The 23821-nt window shown below is 40.2% G+C and overlaps 1 protein-coding gene across 1 annotated transcript in view; it reads right to left on the bottom strand.

Annotated features, from left to right (window-relative positions):
- Nucleotides 1-7625: 7625 nt before the first annotated feature.
- The window catches only part of LOC126235643 (odorant receptor Or2-like), an 82538-nt gene continuing 66342 nt past the window's right edge, over nucleotides 7626-23821 (bottom strand). The window contains exon 5 of the mRNA XM_049944357.1: nucleotides 7626-7682. Coding sequence (XP_049800314.1) covers nucleotides 7626-7682 — 57 coding nt within the window. The remainder of the gene's footprint in view (nucleotides 7683-23821) is intronic.

The raw sequence follows: 23821 nt of genomic DNA, 5'->3' as shown, positions 1-23821 counted from the left end.
TCTGAATCCCCATGCCTGTTAGGAGCAGTTTCCGCCCCTAGGGCAAAGAAGCACTCTGAACCTCTGGGCGTTCCTGTACCCCTTCTGACCAGAACTTTGCTAAAAACGCCTTCTCAAAATCGTCATATGTCGAGCAAACAGAAGTCATGTCCGAGACCCAGATCGCCCCCGAACCTTGTATATATCCTGTAACGAAACTGATCTTCTGCCACTCCGACCAATTTATGGGTAACACTCCTCTTAAACTTCGAACAAAAACAATTGGATGGACCCCCCTTTTGTCAGGGTTAAAAATCTGGAATTGCCGATGCTTTATCATTTTTTCTTAGGCACGGCAAAGGCTTTCGTAACCTCCGTTAGATAAGAATTCACGCGAACAACCAGCTTGTGGCAATTTAATGTTTGAATTACTTACACAAGTCGGTATTGTGTGCGAATGGGCAGTAACTGGCTCTATAGTCGCTGCCAACTTCTGCTGCTGCCCTGTATTCATTTGTTCTGAGCTTTGTTGTGAAGCACGCATCGACTCTTCTATCGTTTGTTTCCAATGCTCCAAATCAGCACCTAACTGCTGGCGCACCTCCTCAAGTCCTTTCGCAAACAAATTCTGTTCCTGTTTGCCAGATAAACTCTGGAATGTTGCCTTAACATTTTGCTCAACGTTTTCACACATTAGCCTTTTGTTTTCTAATGTGATTTCGGATAATTTACCCGTTAATACGTTAATTTGGTGGTCTATAACGTCTTGACGCTCTGTCAGATGTTCAACGCTTTCCTTTAGGTTAGTCTGTGTACGTGCCAATTCAGGAAGTTGCTAAATTGCACATGACATGGCGTCTTGCTTTTGTAGTAATTGCGGAACCATTTCCACCTGTTCCCGTACAGTATCTATCTTAATAGCCACATACTCCTTCATTTCGACACGTACGCGGTGAGTAGATTCCTCACATTGTGCTTTCACCAATTCTATTTGTGCAGTTAATTTTCGTTCCGTCTCTTCGGCCTGATCTTTGAGTTCCTTGGTCTTCGCCTCTATCCGCTGCTCTAATTCGGAAAAACTGTCTTGTAACTGCTGCTTAATCTCAGTCTAGACTAATTTCATTTCTTCTTGAGTTTGAGTGACTGTCACTAATTGTGCTTTAATATCGGTTTTCAGATTTTCCTGCCCTTCAGTAACTGAGGCTAATTTCGTATTCAAATCATTTTGCCCTTCAGTAACTGAGGCTAATTTCGCGTTAATGTCGGTTTTCAAAGTATTCATGCTCTCGGTTATCATCTGCATCTGTCTCATGATAATTGCCAATGGATCTAATCCCTGCTATGTACTTGCTGTTACACCTCCAGCCGTGTCTACAGGGTGTTCTATTGCGCTATCTGTAGCCATCGGTCCTAGAACACTTCTTACTGCATCATTATTATCAGTGCTAACAGATGAAGGCTGTTGCGTGCTGCTTTGCTCTGCTTGACTCATCCTAAACATTGCCCTAGTTAAAACCGTATAAATGTTCTACTGTCACTATATATAACTCCCTTCTACTGTCACTATATGTAACTCCGTTCACACAAGAGTACTTCTGTGTCTACTTTTTTAATGTACATATACAGATAAATGCAACTGGGACAGGTCAATCAAAACACATCTAACATGAACACAATTAATCAATGTTCAAAACAGTGTGCTGTCTTTCGGCTTTATTTGTAGATCCAATTATATCACCTGCGAGTCTTTCCTCTCTTTTCCAAGCGTCAGTTAGGTTAGCTCGTCGTAGTTGACATGAAACAGAGAACAAAATTATTTTAGCAACGTCCAAAAACGTGTCCTGTCACGGTCGCCATTTTAACATTTTTTATTAAATGTTAAGGATAATAAGTTGTCGTCTCTTCATCAAAGAATAGATGATGAATGCAGCTAGCCGCGAACTTTGTGTGATGTCTTGTCTGTATAGACGTGTATCTGTTGCCTTTAAGATCCCTTCACCTTCACACATAAATCTATACAGTAAAGTAAGGGCCTCCCATTTGTTGGCTGACTTGCTGTAAGAGATCTTTACATTTATTATTACTGTTAAACACTGTACTCAGTTGGGAGAATCAATCGTGTGGACAATTTGTTCCTTTTACGAAAGATTGCGAATTCCAGATGTGTACGAAGCCTTTTTGGACAATTTAACACAGACTCAGTGATTGCAGGCTCTCTTCGACACGGCTGAAACTTCCCCACTAATTACAGGGCCAACGTGATCATCAAATGATTCAGAAAAACTCATTCGTTCATTCACTCCAGAACAAAAAGTCACAAACCTTATTTATGAAGGAAATTGTGTATTAAATCCATCTCCATTACATGTCCAGATCTCCGGTGATTCCACGTCTTAACTATTTTCCTTTTACTGTCTCTTTCTCTTCAAACAAACCGCTAGCAGCACAAATATTAATTGGCTCGCTTTAGCGAGAAGAAAAGCAGAATATGTATCTCTCAGAAACACGTCAATCCCTCAACAGATACTCCGGAAGCTGTCCTACTTACCACTCTAACAACCATGGAGAATGCATATATGCATCTCTGTTATTTCAAAGAATAAACGCACTAGAAAATACTTTGGCGTCGTCGAGCTGTCGCCGCATATGTTACGAGAAAATCAGATCAGATACTTTTCCAAAGTGAATGAATGTGGATGGTTTGATTGACAATGATTACTTGGTGCGTGATAGAGGGTATTTTCTGTGGGGACATTACAGCAGATGACGACGACATTGATGATATGTTTGATGAAATAAAAGTTATTATTCAAATAGTGACGGGAGACGAAAATTTAATAGTCATGGGTGACTGGAATTCGATAGTGTGACAAGGAAGAGAAGGAAACGTAACAGGTGAATATGGAATGGGGGTAAGAAATGAAAGAGGAGGCCGCCTGGTAGAATTTTGCACAGAGCATAACTTAATCATAGCTAATACTTGTTTTAAGAATCATTAAAGAAGGTTGTATAAATGGAGGAAGCCTGGAGATACTAAAAGCTTTCAGATAGATTATATAATGGTAAAACAGAGATTTAGGAACCAGGTTTTAAATTGTAAGACATTTCCAGGTGCAGATGTGGACTCTGACCACAATCTATTGGTTGTGAACTGTAGATTAAAACTGAAGAAACAGCAAAAAAATGGGAATTTAAGGAGATGGGACCTGGATAAACTGAATAAACCAGAGGTTGTAGAGAGTTTTAGGGAGAGCATTAGGGAACTATTGACAAGAATGGGGGAAAGAAATACAGTAGAAAAAGACTGGGTAGCTTTAAGAGATGAAATAGTGAAGGCAGTAGAGGATCAAGTAGGTAAAAAGACGAGGGCTAATAGAAATCCTTGGGCAACAGAAGAGATATTGAATTTAATTGATGAAAGAAAATACAAAAATGCAGTAAATGGAGCAGGCAAAAAAAATACAAACATCTCAAAAATGAGATCGACAGGAAGTGCAAAATGGCTCAGCAGGGTTGGCTAGAGGACAAATGTAAGGATGTACAGGCGTATATCACTAAGGGAAGGTAGATACTGCCTACAGGAAAATTAGGGAGGCCTTTGGAGAAAAGAGAACCACTTGCATGAATATCAAGACCTCAGATGGAAAACCAGTTCTAAGCAAAGAAGGGAAAGCAGAAAGATGGAAGGAGTATATAGAGGGTCTATACAAGCGCGGTGTTCTTGAGGACAATATTATGGAAATGGAAGAGAATGTAGATGGAGATGAAATATGAGATATGTTACTGCGTGAAAAGTTTGACAGAGTACTGAAAGAGCTAAGTCGAAACAAGGCCACGGGAGTAGACAACATTCCATTAGAACTACTGACAGCCTTGGGAGAGCTAGCCCTGACAAAACTCTACCATCAGTTGAGCAAGATGTGTGAGACAGGCGAAATATCCTCAGACTTCAAGAATATAATAATTCCAATCCCAAAGGAAGCAGGTGTTGACAGATGTGAAAATTACCGAACTATCAGTTTAATAAGCCACGTCTGGAAAATACTAACACCAATTCTTTACAGACGAATAGAAAAACTGGTAGAAGCCGACCTCGGGGAAGATCAGTTTGGATTCCTTAGAAATGTTGGAGCACGTGAGGAAATACTGACCCTACGACTTATCTTAGAAAATAGATTAAGGAAAGGCAAACCTACTTATAGAAAGCTTTCGACAACGTTGACTGGAATACTCTCTTTCAAATTATGAAGCTGGTAGGGGTAAAATACAGGGAACGAAATGCTGTTTACAATTTGTACAGAAACCAGATGGCGGTTATAAGAGTCGAGGGGCATGGAAGGGAAGCGGTGGTTGGGAAGGGAGTGAGACAGGGTTGTAGCCTATCACCGATGTTATTCAATCTGTATATTTAGCAAATAGTAAAGGAAACAAAAGAAAAGTTCGGAGTAGGGATTAAAATCCATGGAAAAGAAATAAAAACTTGGAGGTTCGCCGATGACGTTGTAATTCTGTCAGAGATAGCAAAGGACATGGAACAGCAGCTGAACGGAATGGACAGTGTCTTGAAAGAAGGATATAAGATAATTATCAACAAAAGCAAAACGAGGACAATGGAATGTAGTCGAATTAAATCGGGTGATGCTGAGGGAATCAGATTAGGAAATGAGTCTCTTAAAGTAGTAAATGAGTTTTTCTATTTGGGGAGCAAAATAACTAATGATGGTCGAAGTAGAGAGGATATAAAATGTAGACTGGCTATGGCAAGGAAAGCGCTTCTGAAGAAGAGAAATTTGTTAACATCGAGTATAGATTTAAGTGTCAGTAAGACGTTTCTGAAAGTATTTCTATGGAGTGTAGCCATGTATGTAAGTGAAACGTGGACGATAAATAGTTTAGACAAGAAGAGAATAGAAGCTTTCGAAATGTGGTGCTACAGAAGAATGCTGAAGATTAGATGGGTAGATCACATAACTAATGAGGAGGTATTGAACAGAATTTGAGAGAAGAGAAATTTGTGGCACAACTTGACTAGAAGAAGGGATCGGTTGGTATGACATATTCTGAGGCATCAAGGGATCACCAATTTAGTATTGGAGGGCATCGTGGGGGGTAAAAATCGAAGAGCGAGGCCAAGAGGTGAATACACTAAGCAGATTCAGAAGGATGTGGGTTGCAGTAGGTACTGGGAGATGAAGAAGCTTGCACAGGATAGAGTAGCATGGAGAGCTGCATCAAACAGGTCTCTGGACTGAAGACCACAGCAACATTGTAATCTTTTAATGTTGTTTGATTGTAACTGCTGGATTCGAAACAATACGAGCTGTGACCAAAAAATACGGTGAATGAGTTCTTTCCGCAGCAAATGCTGTTGCTACAACTATTTGATGTGATTTGTCCGATAGTCTGATCCACTGAGACAAGCAGCCTCAACTTGGAACACGTTCTGACTTGTCAGTTATGATCTAGAAACGCTAAAGTGACAATTTGTTTACCATGTCTGTGGCTCATCAAAGAACTTAGTATCTCTTATGGTGTAAAGCATTTTAACTGACAATTTGCAAATAAGACGAGTGACTGCAAAACTTCTTCCCAGACTTCTGAGTGGTGAACGCAAGGAAAATCATGTCATTTTCCACGGTGTTGAAGGATCGTCTTCATCTAGATCCGGACTTTATATCCAAATTTGTAACTGGGGATGAACTTGGGTCTATGCGTATGACACTGAGACGAAAAGTCAAGAGTTCCTAATGGAAAACCAATGAATCTCCCACCCTAAATAGACACGTTCAGTCAAAATTGAACATCAGTGTCATGTTCACTGATTTTCTTTTATTTTTTCTCGATGTTGAGGGCTTAGTACGACCAGATTTCATTCCAAGGGGAACAACTGTACACGCCGAATTTTACAAGGGCTTCTGGCAGTGTTTGCGATATGATATACGAACGAGGAGTCCAGAAAAATGGATCATTGGCTTACTTCTTCATCGTGACAAAGTGCCGTGCCCACGTCGCTTTTGATTCATAAGTTTTTGACCGAAAAAAGTGTTACTGTCTCTCCAAATCTGCTTTCCGAGCTTAAGCACCGTTCAACTTCTGGCTCTTCGCAAAAATAAAAACTGTGCTCAAAAGAAAACGTTTTAACATCGTTCCTGACATTAAGAGCGCCACGACAGAGCAGCTGAACGCCCTTCCAAAACAAGCCTTCCAGAGATGCTTCCATCCGTGGACTGAACGCTGTTATAAGTGCACTGCTGGCCAAGGACCGTACTTTGAAGGAGATTAAGTCAAGTTCCATGTAAGCTTACTACTTTGTTTCTAATAAAATTATTCACATTATTTTTTCATCCTAATCGTATCTAGCATTAAGTCTCACAAAATGGGTGAACGATAGCCAGGCCGACCCATCTGCATGCTCACAACACTGCTTTCACAATTCAGCCTTCGTTGAAGTGTTAAAAATATTATTACGTGTATAAATTAATTTGAAATTACCATATTTAATATTTTCTCGCTTAAGCACATAATACTATTGTTATCCTTAATTTTCTAGTGTTTGCTCTAAAACAGCTCTTCAGCAAGATGCGAAACCTGCAACATTTTAGTACGCATGGTAAATAATAGATTAAGATTGTGTGCCTAGTAAAATCCTCTTTTAGAAAGAATAGCACTTTGTTTTCACTGTGACCAACTCTGTAAAATATCTTCAATAAGGAAGTAAAGTTGATCCTTCAAACTACGCCATGTTTCATAATTTTAACACATGTTCATCACTGAATAAACTATTTGTGCATAAAAAATAATATTAGAAACGCTACTGACCAATGTCGTAACTCAAACTGTGAAAGATGCAAGAAAACTAAATCAACGTAACTCCTGGCAGAAAAAGACTGATACTGATTACTTAAGAAGAATTACACCAGTAATAATATTTTTATCTACAGGATAAGAGCAGTTAATGTGATTAGAAATTGGACATAACCGATACATTTTCCTTACTTGATTCTATTTGAACTATAAACTTACTATCCGACTAAAATATGTTACTAAACAACTATGAACTGCTATATTATGAAATCTGATATAATACTTTTGAACAGAAAAAATGGAAAGTAACTAGACTCAAAGTACTAAATAAGGAATTCCTAGTAACGGAAATGAGTAAGGTAACAGTTAACCTATTCTTGATAGTACTGTCATTCAAGGTTTTGCACACATTCAGTTGTACAAAGATGGGGAAGAAACCCAGCTGAGTCCTGTTTAAATGTAAGAAACTGAGCCTGTTTCGAATTTAATTACAATATATTCATGACTGGCTGATTTGCTAAATAAATTGTGAGGCATTTGGCAGTAACAAGTTACAATTCTGTAGATATAAATGAAAGATATATTGTCGAAGTTTATAGTGCTACAATGTAATTTTTATTTTACAAATTTATTTCTTAGGGGTCAGAGTAGCCAACAAATGTCAGAGTGCTGCCATGTTTATGTGGCCATCTTTCCCATCTTGCAGTGAACTCTGTGCTGAGAGTGTTGGACAGCGCTGTCACCATCAGAGAGGTGGGCTACAAGCTGGACTCTATGAGGTGTGCTTTGTGAACAGTGCTCTGTTTGCATCTTGGTCGTGCCATTCTCCCTGCATCTTTCTTTCAGTCGCCGTCCAGTTGTCTCAGCAGAGTGTAGTACGAGTAGGACGCCTTCATCAGCTGCAACACAGCACAACGGCAAGGGTTAAACACGAGAGCAAGTTTATTACTCTGGGTCACTCTGCATTTGTTGATGATACCACTAGAGCAAAGTCTTACGTCGATACACAAAACCATCACGTCGTACTTTCCGTAAAAAATTACGCAAAAAAGTTTTAGATTCTTTAGAAGAGATAAAAGGAAATATTTTTTACGCAACAAAAATGTCACAAATGGCCCGTTTCTCTCTAGGGATACATGAATAATTTGAAGCCATGATGAGACTGTGTTCAAACTGCCGTTTGACGAATATTGTTTTAGAGATGTTGCTGAAAATGTCGTCAGTTTACAACAATGCTCAACTTGCAGCTGTGTGCTAATGATTTTCTAACACAATACGGTACTGTTCACGGCCATCTGGCAGGGTCAGAGCTTTCGTTTCTGTAACGCGTTCAGATGAAGATACTGTCCTACCTGTCAACCACCAGTCAAGCGGAGATAAGGTTCCAACATGACGAGGTCCTACCACACATTGCTGTTGACGTGAGAGAACGTTTAGACATGCCTTCCCCAATTATTGTGGGTCTGGGAGAGGTGAGCCAGTACCGCGTCCACCACCACGTTCTTCAGACTACACTCTCATATCTTTATTTTTGCAGGGTAGGGGGTGGGGGTGGGGGGAAGAAAGGGGAGAGGAAGAGACGACATGTTTTCGTATGAGACAGCAATAGATTTTCTAAAAACTCTGGTTGCCATTTGGCTGACGCTGCAGCCATTATTCGTGGACCACCTGCTTGTCTTGAGGTTGTTAAGCAATCATGAGAACGCAGTTGCCATAACTTACATTCATGTAAACGGACGACATTTTCAGCAACATGTCTAAAACAATATTCGCCACAAGGCAGTCCGAACACCATCTCTGAACACAACTTTCGTCAAAACTTTCTTCGACCGCTTGCGGTGAAACGGTGCACCTGTGACATTTTTATCACATAAAAATGTGTATGTCTGAGGGTATTTTTACAACTTCAAGAAAATGCGTTACCTCTCGCTTTGTTCAGGTGAAACATCGTCAGTGGTCTGCAGTAAAAGATATTTACAATTTGATTTGATTTGTTTTCTAGATCGCCGGTCGGTGTGGCCTAGCGGTTCTAGGAGCTTCAAATGGTTCAAATGGCTCTGAGCAATATGGGACTTAACTTCTGAGGTCATCAGTCCCCTAGAACTTAGAACTACTTAAACCTAACTAACCTAAGGACATCACACACATCCATGCCCGAGGCAGGATTCGAACCTGCTACCGTAGCAGCAACGCGGCTCCGGACTGAAGCGCCTAGAACCGCTCGGCCACAACGGCCGAAGGCCAACATTACCACTTGTCTTTTTTTGATCTATATTTGTTCCTCCCTCTGTAGTTCATTATGCGTGTTTTATTCTATTTCATTATGTTATTGTATATTTATATACTGTGTAAGAGAAATGTAGAAGTAGTGATGGAATTTAAATTTTTGTGTGGTGAGTAGGTGCGGGGGTGGGAGGGGGGGACAGAGAGGAGCGAACATGAGTGGATAGTGAGTCATCAAGTGCATAGTAGTGTCATGAAGACTGACTTCGAAGAAAAAGGTGAAGGACTACAGGTGAAAAAGATATTTTGGGGGGAGGGGGGGGCAGTGATTTCTTCATTTATGTTATATAGCGACTGGTTTCCAATATTTATTTAGGAATTAAGCGATTGTCTTTTAGTGTTAACGCGTTCTGTATACGCAATTTTGTTTGGAAAGGGAGCAGGTGCCTGTATTTACTGATTCTTATGATGTTTCTACCTTTTTCAGTAGTGCTTGGTCTGTGCCATTCCTGCTTAAGATGATCTACAAATGATGACTGGTCTGATGTGTTCTTTATATCTTGTGTCAAGTGTCCTTCCACTCATCCCAATGTACGTTTTTTCGCAGTCTCTGCAACTGAGCTGATACATACTAGATTGTTGGTATCTGTCTGGAGTTGATTTCAGTTTCAGGATGCGTTTTTGTATAGAGTTGTTTGTTTTGCGAGCAACGTTTATGTCTAGTTCTTTGAATATGTTATCTATTTTATGTGTGAATTTGTTATGCTAGATCACTGTATGCCGTTCTTTTGCAGGTTGTAGGTGTTGCTGCGGTTTGGATAGTTTTTTCACTATTTTTCTGAGTAGTTTGTCCTCCAGTCTTTCTTAGTGCCTGTTTTTAATGCTGTTTGTTTTATAATGTCCAGCTCTTTTTGTAATCAGAATTGTTTAGGGGGATACTGTTCAGTCTGTTTAATATGTATTTGATTGTGACCTATTACTGATCCTGCAGGTGGTTTGAGGATACATTTAAAAGAGTGTCACTTGCTTTGGGTTTTCTGCATGTGTCAAATATAAGAAAAGACAATCACAAACACTTATAAACATTGGAAGACAGACACTGTATAAAATATAATTTAAGTAATCACATTAAAAAAGACCTTTCCCTTCCTTCGCCCTCTCTCACTCAATCTCCCCCGCACCTTCCCTACACCAGTTTCACCTTTTTCCTCCAACTCTGTCTCCGTCACTACACTATGCACGTACTGCTCCCCCCCCCCCCCCCCTCACACACACACACCTCCACACCACAAAAAATTTAAACTCAATCACTACTCCTTCATTTCTCTTACACAGTATATAAATACACCATACCATAATGAAATAGAATAAAACACATATAATGAACTACAGAGGGAGGAACAAATATTTATCAAAGAAAGACCAGTGGCAATGTTGACAACACTACGAAACCCGATACAGACTTAGAAGTATAGAAATAAACAGTGAACAGTGGTGTACAAAAATTGTGCTGTGTTAAACGTCACAAACGCATAGTTCTGCAAAGCAGCGTAAAATTGGCGGAAAACCGAGCAGAAATTACCGTAAATAAAAACCGAAAATTTGTTAAATAAATGTTTTTCGATCTAGATAACTTGAATTACAAACCGCCGTTGATGCTTCACTTGAATAAAGCGAAATGCGCATTGGGAGACAAACACGAAATTTCTTGTAGTTGTAACGATGGAATAAAAATACCCTCAGAAATTGTAAAGTAACTACGGACAATACGGCCACAGGAATGAAGAAAAAAAGTATATATTTTTTATTCTTCTTAACACTCTAAAATTTTGCGTTTTTAGCTTCATTTCACGACATTTACAAGCAAAACGGCCTATAGTCATACAAAGACACAGTTTCATCTGCAGACCCATTAAATCATATTATCTGTTGAAAATCAGTGTTCAACGTAAGAATGAAACCATTTTCTTGCATAGGCTGCTGCTTTACTTGAAACAACTAACACTTCACATGAGTGGCCAGTTTCCACATTTAATCCATTTGCGAATCAACAAAAATGAAAGTTTGATGAAATGAATCAAAAACATGATTTAGTACCAAAAAATTGATTATTTCATAAAGCCTAACCTGGTATTTCACCGGTGAGTTTAATATAAATATATATAAAAATATGTACTCCATGTACAAATATTCTGCATGAAATATTGCTTTAGTCGTAATATGATGGTTCATCTTCAGGAAGAAAGCTGCCTTAAATGGAGGACGTGCAATGTTGATGCTCCACGGTTTTCGCTGTTCTGAGTAGGATATAAACTGATGTTGACAAAACATGTGTGTGGTTGGACCTATTGTGAATTTTCAAATGTTTATGAGTACTGCAACATCAGCAGGAAACTCCTTTGTGCTTTCCATAAATTTCGGCAGTAATATTCTCGTTGAGACTATCATTCCCCTCCAAATGTCAGTGATCATCTACGTGATTAAAGTTACATTTATGAAGACTTCCGAATACTTAGAAGAGTCGTATAAAACATACCTGCAATTACTATTTTCGATCCATCTTTCATGTTTAACATCAGCCAGATCAATAAATACTCGGAACCCATGCAACCTCGCTGGATATTATCAAATTCTTTACTGTTAGAAATACGCCACCACCACTGGCGACTAACCTATGCTTACAATAAATATTCCAATATGAATTTAGGATTTCGCTGCCATTCATTTCCGTTTTCCGTCTACGTCCTGTTCTTAATACTATGAAGGGTACAATGTGTCGATAGTATTAGGAACAGAAATTTGATTGAAACCGGAAGTGAGAAGCAACGAAATCCTAAATTCAGAATGGAATATTTATCGTAAGCTTCGGTGGGCCGCTAATCGTGGCGGCGTATTAACTGCGGTAGAGAATTTGATATCTAGCGAGGTTATCAAGGTCTCCGAACGTGAATTAATCTACGTGAAGCTAAACATCAAAAGTTGATTGAAAATTGTAATCGGATGCCTTTATAGATCACATGCGTGAGGGGTTGTAGTGGTAGAGCACTTCAAAGAGAACGTTTCAGCATTTCGTGAGTAACTTTCCTGATCATGCTACCGTAATTGGAGATGACTTTAACATGCCTTGTATAGATTGGGAGAGTCAAGCTATCAACTGTGGTGTCAGACAAGGGGATTCATGTGACTTCATGGTGAATGTCTTGTCCGAAAATGACTGCGAGAGTATGGCTAGAGCACCAATTCCTGAAGGTAACGTCGTAGATCTCCTAGCAAGAAATAGGCCTGAACCTATCGACTCATTTGACGGAGAGGAAGATGTGAGTCATTGTAAGGCTCTGGTATAATCTATAACTATAATTATTACAAGGAATGTTAAGAAAGGCAGGAAAATATTTTTTCTTAGCAAGAGTGAGAGGATACAAATTGCAGAGTATTTGAGTAGTCAGCGTCAAATATTCAGCGCTGGGGACGAAGACGTGGAGCACAAATGGAAAAAATTCAAAAACATCGTTCAATATTCCTTAGACAAATACGTTCCGAGCAAAGTCTTCAGGTATGGAAAAGACTCACCGTGGTCTTAATATTCGTGTCAGAAATTTGTTCATAAAAAGAGAACTTCGTTTCAGATTAAAGAGAAGTCAAAACGTAGCTGAACCAAACAAAATGACAGTAAGAAAGTAAGAAGAGCAACGACAGAAGCGTTCGACTTTGAAAGAAAAATTTTGTCAACTCATCTGATCAAAAACCGTAAGAGATTTCGATCTTACGTAAAATTGTAAGCGGTCCCCTTCAATCAACTGTTTATCGTAGGTCGCTGAAATAACGAAGGGTACCTAGCAATTGTAAATAAGCGCAGATTCCCGTTTTCAAGAAGGGCCATAGAACAAATGGACATAGGGATATGTCTAGGATATGAAACTTCCTGGCAAATTAAAACTGTGTGCCCGACCGAGACTCGAACTCGGGACCTTTGCCTTTCGCAGTAGAGGATAATGGAAAATGTTGTATGCCCATGTACTATGACATTTTCGGAGAACGAAAATTTACTCTGTCAAAATCAAAATGGATTTCGTAGACAGAGATCTTTAGAAACTCAGTTCGCCCTGTTCTGCTATGAAATTAGCAGCAATGTAAATATCAGTTCTCAGGGTGATGTCGTGTTTCGCGACTTTAGGAAGGCATTTGACGCTGTCGCGCACTGCTGTTTAGAGAAAAACATTCGAGCTTAGCGAGTATTGGATCGTTTTTGTGGCTGTATCCAAGACTTCCTTGCAAATAGATCTCAACACGTCGCTCTTAACAGAACAAAATCGACAGGTGTAAAGGTAATTTTCAGAGTACCGCAAGCAAGTGTGATACGATCGCTACTGTTTACAGTGTATATAAGTGATGTAGTAGAATGCGTCGAAAGCTCTTTAAGGATGTTCGAAGTGATGCGGCTGTCTCTTAAGACAGCAGCTATTTGCAGAAAAGGATCTACAGATGATTGATGAATGCTGCAGGCTCTGGCAGTTAACCCTGACCGTAAGTAAGTGAAACATGTTGCGCATACAGAGTAGAAGAAGTCCACTAGCGTACAACTACACTATTGACGACCAGTTGCTAGAAAGAGTAGCCATCGTAACATATCTTGGAGTATCTAGCCGAAATGATCTTAAGTGGAATGACAATATAAACAAAATACGTAGTAGGAAAAGCAGATGGCAGACAGAGATTCATAGGGAGAATCTTAAGTAAATACAATTTATCCAGTAAATAAGTGACTTGCAAGGTGCATGTTCGACACATTTTTGATTGTTGTTCATCATTCTAGAATCCTTACACGGTAGGACCGACAGGAGAGAAAGAGAAGTCAAACGAAGAGAGGCGAGTTTGGTCAAGGGATCGTTTACTCTGCGCGATAGCATTACAGAGATGCTCAATAAAGTCCAATCGCAGACGCTACAAAAGAGGTGCTGTGCATGACAGATAGGATTACTTTTCAGCTTTTGAGAGAATACTTTCCGGAAAGAGTCGGACAATATATTAGTTCCTCTCATATACGTCTCGCGAAATGACCACAACGAGAAATTCGAGCAATCAGAGCTAATACAGAGGCTTTCCGGTAGTCGGTCTTCCTACGTACCATTCGCGAATGGAACAAGGAAGGGGGAGGAGGTGTGTTAATGGTACCAGAAGCACCCTTGGCCATCCACCATCAGGTTGCATTTAAAGAGTTGATGTAGATGTAGATTTCAGAGTAAATCGACTATTGTGAGCTACAGATGCCTGTCCTGAACATTTTGGTGGAAATACTTTGTTAGGAAAATTTTTGCCCTTACTTGCTGTGTAGGAAGTGAAGTGGTTAGTACGTTGTTTCTATACTCTTCTTCTTATTATCCAGTCTCTCCTGAATAAGTGTTCGAAATTGCGATATCGACCTAAGAATAGTCTTATCAAATGGACTGATGTGTTTCGTGTGTATTATCATTGTCACCCTGAGTTCCATGTAGTTCCTTCAGCATCAGTGTATATTGTTTGCGTTTCCCGCAAATTTTAGCTGTTTTAGAGTTTGTTCGGTGAGTTTGCTCGTGAGTGTACCCTTGAGAAAAGAAAAATTCTAGCCAGAAAAATTATGAGTAGCTTCCGAATATCAGTGCATTTCATCCCAGGTTTTTCTTTTTATTATAACACAATACACATTCTTGGGACGCTTTGGTGTCATTTCGTAAAGGAGAGCTGTAATAATTGCAGCGTAACAGAATCTGAAGTTAAAAAGGAATCAGTTAGGTTAATTTTAAGTTATTCGTTTATTGTTCAGGAAAACGTTGCATTGGCCTCTCTGCAGGCCAACTGGGGTATCGCATCTGTTACTTACTGTTCACGTTGTTGTTGTTGTTGTTGCTGTTGTTGTTGTTGTTTTTGTGGTCTTCGGTCTGAAGACTGTTTTCATGCAGGTACCTACGCCAGTCTATCCTGTGCAACCTTCTTCACCTCTGAATAACTTCTGCTATCTACATCCATTTGAACTTGCTTATTGCATTCATACCTTGGTCTCCCTCTACAATTTTTAGCCACCATAGTTCTCTCTATTACGAAGATGACGCTTCCTTGATGCCTCAGATTGTGTCCTATCAGCTGATCCCTTATTTTATTAACTAGTGCTAAGGTTATTTGTCCGCAGTATAATTCAGTACCTGCTCGTCAGCTACTCGACCTACATGTAACACGAAGTAGGCTTGTATATTATGTAACTGTGTATCTGCAATTATGGAGAGTGTATTCTTTGTTAGTTAAAGTCCTTGATTTGTGACAGGAAATTAGAGTTTTGAAATGTATATGTGGAAAAAGCAAAATGAATTGTCAAGAGGATAATTTATTACAATATACGTATGTTTATAAAAATGACAATGTTTATTGAAAGCTGGTTCATGCTTAGGGCACTTGTATTTGTAACATATAAAAGACGTAGGGAAGTCCATCCACAACGGAAGTGGCATGGCGCGATGTAAAAGGTGATTCTGGCGGTCGACTGGGCGGCTCCTTGGTGTGAACGGTACGAGGTGGCTAGCCGTAGCGCGGTACACTTCGACGGCACCAAGAGAGGCACTTTGAAGCTGCTTTGCGAAGGATTTTTGCCTCGGATATGGATCTGGCTATTATTCCCTATTCTCGGGAAAAAGGAATCGCTCTAATATGTTGAAAATCCGACCGCAAGAAGAGATTTTATAGAGCATTCGAATATCAAGAGCCGTGAGTACAGTTAGCCGCCATGTCTCTTGCCACCAAATCTTCGCCACTGCTTTACTAACTTCATACATCCAGCTATGTATATGGTCATTGACCAGCTAATTTGTGTGTGTGTGTGGTTTTTATAATAGTCCAAATGCTATAAATCTGTGTGCGAAACCATATCTTCCGTCCTGATGACGAACCTGTGCAGCGTACTCTCCCAAGTGCTACTAGAACCGACTATCATGAGTAAAATGAACAATTCTTCCACTCAAGTGTTTCAAAGTGGTTTTTTTGTTAGTCAGATGTAAAAGGAGTAGCAAAAGTTAAAGTTAAAACCACAAAAGTGAAGTTAGAACGCGTTTTGCTAAAGTACTCTTAGTTTATTGGAAAGTGTAGTTTTGCACCAATACAGTGCCAGATTGTGTAAATGTTTCTATCTAAAATACCTGCTTCACAGGTGATAAAAAACTTGGTGCAAACTTGCTTTCTACACTTACTGGTGTGTCCGCTGTTGACACCTGCTGCCACACACAGCTCAGAGTGCCCTGTGTCAGATGGTATTCTGTGCGCTATTCAAAGGGAAATATCAACGAAAGTAGCTTTAATAAGCAATGTTCAATTTTCTTAAAAATATATTTCCAAATTAATATGCCTAATTGGGGTGCCGACAGTTCATTTTTTTGATTCACAAATGATTTTAACCAATTTCATTATTATTATTATTATTATCTTATGCATCAATTACAGTAATACACATTTAGCAAAACAAAGAAATATATATATATATATATATATATATATATATATATATATATATATATATATATAAATGAACATGTGAAATTATATACAGCACACAAGTTTTAAAACGGCTCAGACTACACTCGGATGTTGATGGACTGTATCCAGCGGAGTGCCTCGTGGGGTGCTTGATGGAGCTTCTCAATGCCACCAGGAAAGCGTCTGATGGGACATTCATTCACAATGTGGCTCATTGTCTCGGTGTCACCACTTTAATTACCTACCAAGGTGAAAGTCCGTTTAGTTTTTCTGTTAATTTCACCATACTCAAAATTATAGTCCGATACCTTTGACCATTAGATACACGCGCGGTCAAAATTCGAAATCCACTCAAAGGGTAACGTTAGCTTGGTTCACGGTACGCTTGTGCATCATACGTGGCTAGTTAGTGTTATATGTGGCTTTTCCCGTGACAGGACTAAAGGTTCAGTTGTTAGGGAAGAGTGACGTATAACAGGACAAGCTAGCGTTGTATACCTATCTAATCTTCAGTAGTTTTCTCGACAGTCGCGTATGAAAAGTTTCCATTCTCTTGTTATTTGAACTGTTTATCGTCTACGTGTCACTTCTATAGAAGGCTTCATTCCTGATGAATACCTTCAGAAAAGACATTCTAATACTTATATTTTCTTACTGTCAAACTCCGATACCCCATCGAAATTAAATTTTCATCTCTTTTATCTAGCTGAATAATTTCTTTTACCTCTTCATGTATTGTTTCAGTCTCGTCATCAAGTACGAAGCTAACTGACATATAAACCTGTGCTATTATGCTGGGTGTTGACATTATGTCCATCTTTGCTACAATAATGCAGTCGCTTATGACTATCCACGTTCCTATTTTCTTATTTATTAATAGAACTGATCTTGCATTACCCCTTTTTTTTTGTTTAGCGTACTCAGCTTTGTACTCAGTTGTTCAGCCTGCCACTGCACTTAAGTAGTTTCTACTATATCTAAGTTCAACCTGTTCACGTCCCTTTCCAAATCCTCAAACTAATATACCCGGTTAAGGGAACTACAATACTACGCTCCGAACCGTGGAGTGACAGTTTTGTTTTTCCTTCTCATAAGGAGATTGAAACTGCTACGAAGGTTGTGATGGTCAAACTACGATGAGTCACGTATCAGAAATGCCAAAGATAACTTAAGTGAATGCAGGACTCGCCACAGCTACTCGTTTCCGTGGTCGGCCTAGGAGCCCTGTTTGGAAGAGGCGGAAACCACTATGCCTGAGGTGTTGCCTCCTCCAGCTACAGCTGGTGGCGAGGCGGCGGGGCACATTCCACCCGCTGGGAATCCTGCCCTGTGCCCTGTCAGGGGGAGGAGAGCACACAAGGTGGTTGGGTGGCCTGCTAATCAGACAGCTTTAAAAGCACAGAGTTTGATGGTAACCCTTAAGGAAGGCTGTCAGGAATGGGAAGGATTACACTCTGCTCTCAGAGCATATGCCTAATTGTGCCACCATCCAAATGTTCAAGGGGCTGTTTGGACAGCCACACATCGTAGAGCCCATTAGAAAAAACATTAGCTATTTTATACGCTAAGGTTGATTTTGAATCATTACAACAACTGGCAGGATAGGTTGAGAAGACCAGCCTTCCTCAAAGAATATCAAGGAAGACGACAGCCTGCAGAACTGTTCCCAGAACTGACCGTGGCCACCTCTTTCCGAGTCTTGTGGAAAGACTGAACAAGAGACTTCAGAAGGTTATGTGACAACCTAGGCTGTGACTTCGTAGACTTGTGCCACAGTATTAAGAGGATTAAGTGGAGGGAGATGGACATGGTGGGAGTTTCGTATCGTTGTCACGACCATGGCATTTTTCAGGGAGTCATTAAAACTGTAGAGCTCTCCTAAATTACTCAGTAGTGCACTACACATTAGATTCTGCTTCTAAGGAAGCTTGCTGTTTGCGTGACGAGTACTAAAGGCCTTTTTTCTAATTAGGTGACTTACCATTCATACCAGTTAAAGAAAGCTGGAGGGGTCGTAAAAGTATTAGTGTAATAACGAAGAAATTACCCTCCCAGAAGATTAGACCATTAAATTCCTAGTGGTCTGATGCCAGCCTTTTCAGAACATTGTGTCAGCGTTTGAAGCCCTCCTAAAGAGCAGTAGAGCCCACATGTTACTTGAGCTGACAAAAACCCAAAAAGACAGCAGTGAGGTTTTTGAGTCGCATCTAAGTGTACACCGAAAGGATAGTATAGTGCGAAATGGAAGTGGTGTATTAAACGTAGCAGACAAGAAATTCATTCACCGAGATAAAAGTAGAAGCTGTATGTGACATTATTTGGGCAAAAGACAGTATAAAGAGTGGACACAACTTTACAAGCTGATGTTTCTATTGACCAGTAGACTCAACACAAATGTAACCGAAAACTTCAGAGTGAACGTCAGCTCACCAGTACACACACTATTGAGCCAAGATATTATGAGCACCGAGACTGATTCTAGCATGGTGCCGTTGTGACATGTAGCGCACTAAGCAAACAATATAAGCGCAGCAGAGACGAAAGGAGGATTAGTCCAACAACGAAAGGACTGCAAAAGAGGAAATCCACTGACAGAAGCGACTTTGAGAAAGAAGAGATTGTTACATACCGCCGAACATTGCGACAAAATCCGGAAAAAGTGGCTACAAATTAAAAAAAGTTCGGAATTAAGACGTTTCGTTTAATGGGTAGGCTAGAATAATGTCGCGGCTATCGAATCCCGGTCTGTTTCTTCCGAAGGTTGAAATCCGTTTTGATGAAATATTTTTGTTCAGCGAAATCAAAGGAATTTTTTAAGGAGCCAATCCAGGAGGTATGTACTAAATAGCGAACAATTATTTCATTATTTAATCATTAATTAACAACTGGTTTTTGTTAACTAACTTCTTACCGGAATGCAAGCAACAAAATTGTAAAATGCCAGCGAAGAAAAAGAGATAAGTTTTAGATTTCACGACATTCCGCCTTCTGTTTCATTCCGTCCTTAAGTATGTATTATTACATTCACGAATCAGCCTTAAAATCCAGCTACTAGCAGCAACTTTGAGTTTATTTGCCGGCCGAAGTGGCCGCGCGGTTCTGGCGCTGCAGTCTGGAACCGCGAGACCGCTACGGTCGCAGGTTCGAATCCTGCCTCGGGCATGGATGTGTGTGATGTCCTTAGGTTAGTTAGGTTTAACTAGTTCTAAGTTCTAGGGGACTAATAACCTCAGCAGTTGAGTCCCATAGTGCTCAGAGCCATTTGAACCATTTTTGAGTTTATTTATTTATTTATTTATTTTTAGCGACAGTTGCAAAATGTCGATATTTACAAAGTGAAAATGTTGTATTTTACTAAAATAAGGATAGAACACTCATCCACACATAAACATACAACTGTTAATTCTATAACAATGCTAATAAGATTTCAAAAAACAAAAACATAGTTACTAAATATAAGAACATATATTTTAAATGGAAAAAGTACTCGTTATAAAATAATTATATTACTTCATGTCTTTCCTTTTGATAAATTTAATTTTGTTGCATTATATATTAATATTACATATTTATCCTTTGAGGAAGCCATCTCCGAGGAAAGTGAAACCTTTGTTGTCGGGAGCTGTTGCCCTCTTTGTACCTCTTACAAAGGATTACAAGGAATCAGATGCTGAGGATGATAAAGAGGATACATACGTCGGTGAGGAAGAAGAGGACAAAGGAAATGGAGATGAATAACAAGAAGCACATGAGGAAGAAGATTAAGAAGACTCATAAAACTTTTAACTTTTTATTAGCATATATTTCCTGTAACAAAATCTGTAATAGAGGCAGTTTCGTAATAAAGTTTGCTATTAAAATAATAAATGTTCATCGAAAAAAAGTTTTTTGTCCAATTGTTTTCGTTTCAGATTCTTTTCGCCACTTTGGAGACACCATACTGAATTTTTCAGTTGTGTCACAATCCCCACTATACTCTTTTTCGGCCATACTGGACCATATTTTGCAATTTTTTACAGGTTTCCAGGATTCTGGCCCACTGTGTGTTGCCTGGGAGCGGGCATCTCGGAAACGACAAAGCTGTTGAGCTGTTTGAGTGCTATTGTCGTAGCGGTCCCTTATTTGTTAGAGGGCCCACACAGCCGACACGCTAGATGGGCTGCCGACCTCCTTGCAGGAGAGCGGAGAGGAACATTGCCAGAGGATATCAACAATAACAGGTTTTCCAAATAAATACGGAACTACTTCGCCAGACAACATGTGACAGTGTTCCACCAATTGGAACTCTTATGACTCCGCCGATCCGGCTTTATAAGCACGCCCGGAGAGTCGGACCGGCAGTGTTTCCCCACCGCTAGGAACAGATCTGGCCAGTACTTATGCCGACCCTAGCGGTGTATACACTCACCGTAGCATTGTAGCAACACGTTGTATTTCGTAATAGGTAGAGTAGATTTTCGTCAGTATTTTCTTCCATTGTCTTGTTTCCTTATCTGGTTTTCCACCACAAGAATTGTGGGGTTTTCTTGTTGTTGCGTTTAAAATTTTCTTTAATTATAATAAAGCGTCTTCAAATTGAGTGTTCGTTCTTTCCTGCCGACCACAGGACACTACAGTAATTAACCAGGGAAAGTGAATGAAGAACAGTGAAACCAGCAGTAGGCTACAAAGGGATTGGACGCCCATGCCTCATCAGAGAAGTCGAGGTTTGAGGCTTAGCCGCTCCATAAAATAGAATCGGCGACGATCTGTGGCACATGTGACTGGATAGTACAGTGCTGGTTCTGGCACAAGTTTTTCGTACAACATTGTTCAGTGCACGTTGTTGAAGACTGGGTCCCGCAGAAGGTGACCCTACTTGTTCCCAAGTTGGTCCAAGGATGACGTCGTTGTGCATTGGGATGGACAGGGGGGACCACCGAGGTAGAACCGTGGATCACGAAAGCGCGTTTCTTGGTACACCAGGTCGACAGTTACGCCCCGATACGCCGTCATCCAGGCGACGGCTGCTCGAAACACGCACCACGCTATGGACGCAGGTGGAGGCAGTGTTATGCTATTGGGGAAATACATATGGTCTTCTGAATGTGACAGAAACACTGAAGAGACAGTGCAGTGTTACGAGCGGCACACGACTAACGTGCTGTAATGATACAGAAAAAAAAAGTGTTTCTGTAGCAGAAGGATGCCAGAGATCAGTAGTGTACGAGGGAGAGTTCAAAGAGAGTGCTGACCAACTTTCACCCTACTCTCACATTTGGCTACTTGTGCTATGCACTGACTGTTTACTATTTCTACAAGAAGATTTCATTCTACGGTTGTTGCTCCAGGCGTGTACAAAATTTTAATGTCTAAACATGCTGGGGGTTGAAGCCAAAACCGTCTGACTCTAGTGCATAGTGAAAATTGGTCAGAACTCTCTCTGAACTCTTCTTCGTACCCTACTGATCTCTGGCATTCTTCTGCTACACAAATACTTTTTTTGCATCATTACATTTTATTAAAATTCATCTGTTTCCCGCGAAATTCGAAGCATTTAATGTGTAACACGTCCGCGTTATGTTTAAACAATTACCACGCCACCTCCACCGACGCCATTAACACCCACGCCACCACCGTCGCCTACTGTTAACAATTTTGAAATGCTTACGGTAGCAGAGGGCTAGCCTTAAGTAATTCATCGACACCAAACCATACAATCACTTCACAACTTAGGACCTTATTCATACATTTAGCGCAGGACTTTCCATAGCAGATTCCTAAATGTATGTGATAACCCATCATTTAAACAATTACACTTTCTGGAAATGAACGGTAAAAACTGTACACTCTGCAGCACAGAAGCTTGTCATTTAAACAGTTTCACCACTTTATTTAATCATAATGCACGGCTGTAAAACTTTCTGTTGTACTGTAGTAGCGCAATTACGTTATTGGAGTAATGCTGGAACACAGTTAACGATTCCTTAAATTTATTTAAACAGTTCATTGGTTGTTCTACACACATATTTGAAATAATATACAAAGCGCAATTGGACTAGCAATCGCACGGTGTCAGGTTTATTTTTCAGTTCATTTAAACAGTTCGTTGTCACAGTACATAGGCTACCTCGCTATGGAATAATTCTGGATTTTCAGCAGATGGCGTGACAGTGCACAATGGATGAGCAGTAACACGCATATGGCGAGTGTGCCAGCGACCAAGCTACCAGTAATTATCCTGCATTCCGGCCATGGAGCTGGTGCTACAGACCATTAGCTGCTCTATGCTGCTCTATGCACGTACTTCGTGAAGTAACAGTTCTAGAATTCAAACAATAACAGCGTATCTAACTTACACCGCATGCATAGCGACAATTAGAAAGCATTTCATCTGTTTGAAAAATCTAATTGCCTTACTTTGTTGTCGCAAATAACGACTCTTAAATCTTAACAAATTGTACACTAAGTGTGATGTTTTTAACGGCAGATTATACTACTGAGGAAGAAAAACTTATTCATTGTACAGTATCTCACATTTTCAACAACGGCTAAATAATTTCAGTACACAACAAATCTCGTAGATTGCCAGGAACGTTACGGTGTCGATTTAGGTGGGATGGCTAATTTGAGTACTGGACATGTTGAACTTACCAGATTGCTATAACATTTCACAACAACGCAATAATTCCTATGACATATACATCACGATGCGACAGTGGTGTGTATTATTATTTAAACAGTTTACAGTGCACTGTTTCCTGCCGACAAATCTAGTATTTCTGTGATATCGACAAACAAAGTCGCACTTACGTCAAGAGTCGCGCTTACGTCAAGGATGCGCCACTTATTATTATTTGAACCATTCTTACGGAGTGTGAGTGCATATTAGTATCTACGCCATACAAGCAAGGGTGGATGCATTGCCTAAACGTGATGCCCTGTCTAAAGTATACCGTGCATGGAAAAATGGTGCCATCCGAAACCGGCGTGCAGGCAACTGTGGTGCACCACGGGCCATGGACGACAGGGAACGACATGTATGGACGAGTAGACGTGGAGCAAGTGACCGCCCAGATGACGCAAGAGCTTACCAACAGCGTCTCCTAAACGGCCACTCAACGAACATGGCTGTTTTCCCTTCGTATGATGGCATCTACCAGCAGGACAACGCAACATGTCACACAGCTCGCAGTGTACATGCGTGAGCTGAAGAGCAGCATGATTCGTTTACTGTACTCACCTGGCCCCCAAACTGCCCGGACCTAAATCCAATCGAGAATATGTGTGATACTTTTATCGCACTGTTTACGCCACGGATCCTCAATCAAAAACTCAAGCG

This window comes from Schistocerca nitens, chromosome 2, assembly GCF_023898315.1.
Source record: "Schistocerca nitens isolate TAMUIC-IGC-003100 chromosome 2, iqSchNite1.1, whole genome shotgun sequence".
Lineage (NCBI taxonomy): Eukaryota > Metazoa > Arthropoda > Insecta > Orthoptera > Acrididae > Schistocerca > Schistocerca nitens.
The sequence above is the reverse complement of the archived record's forward strand: the minus strand, read 5'-3'. Positions and strand labels throughout refer to the sequence as shown.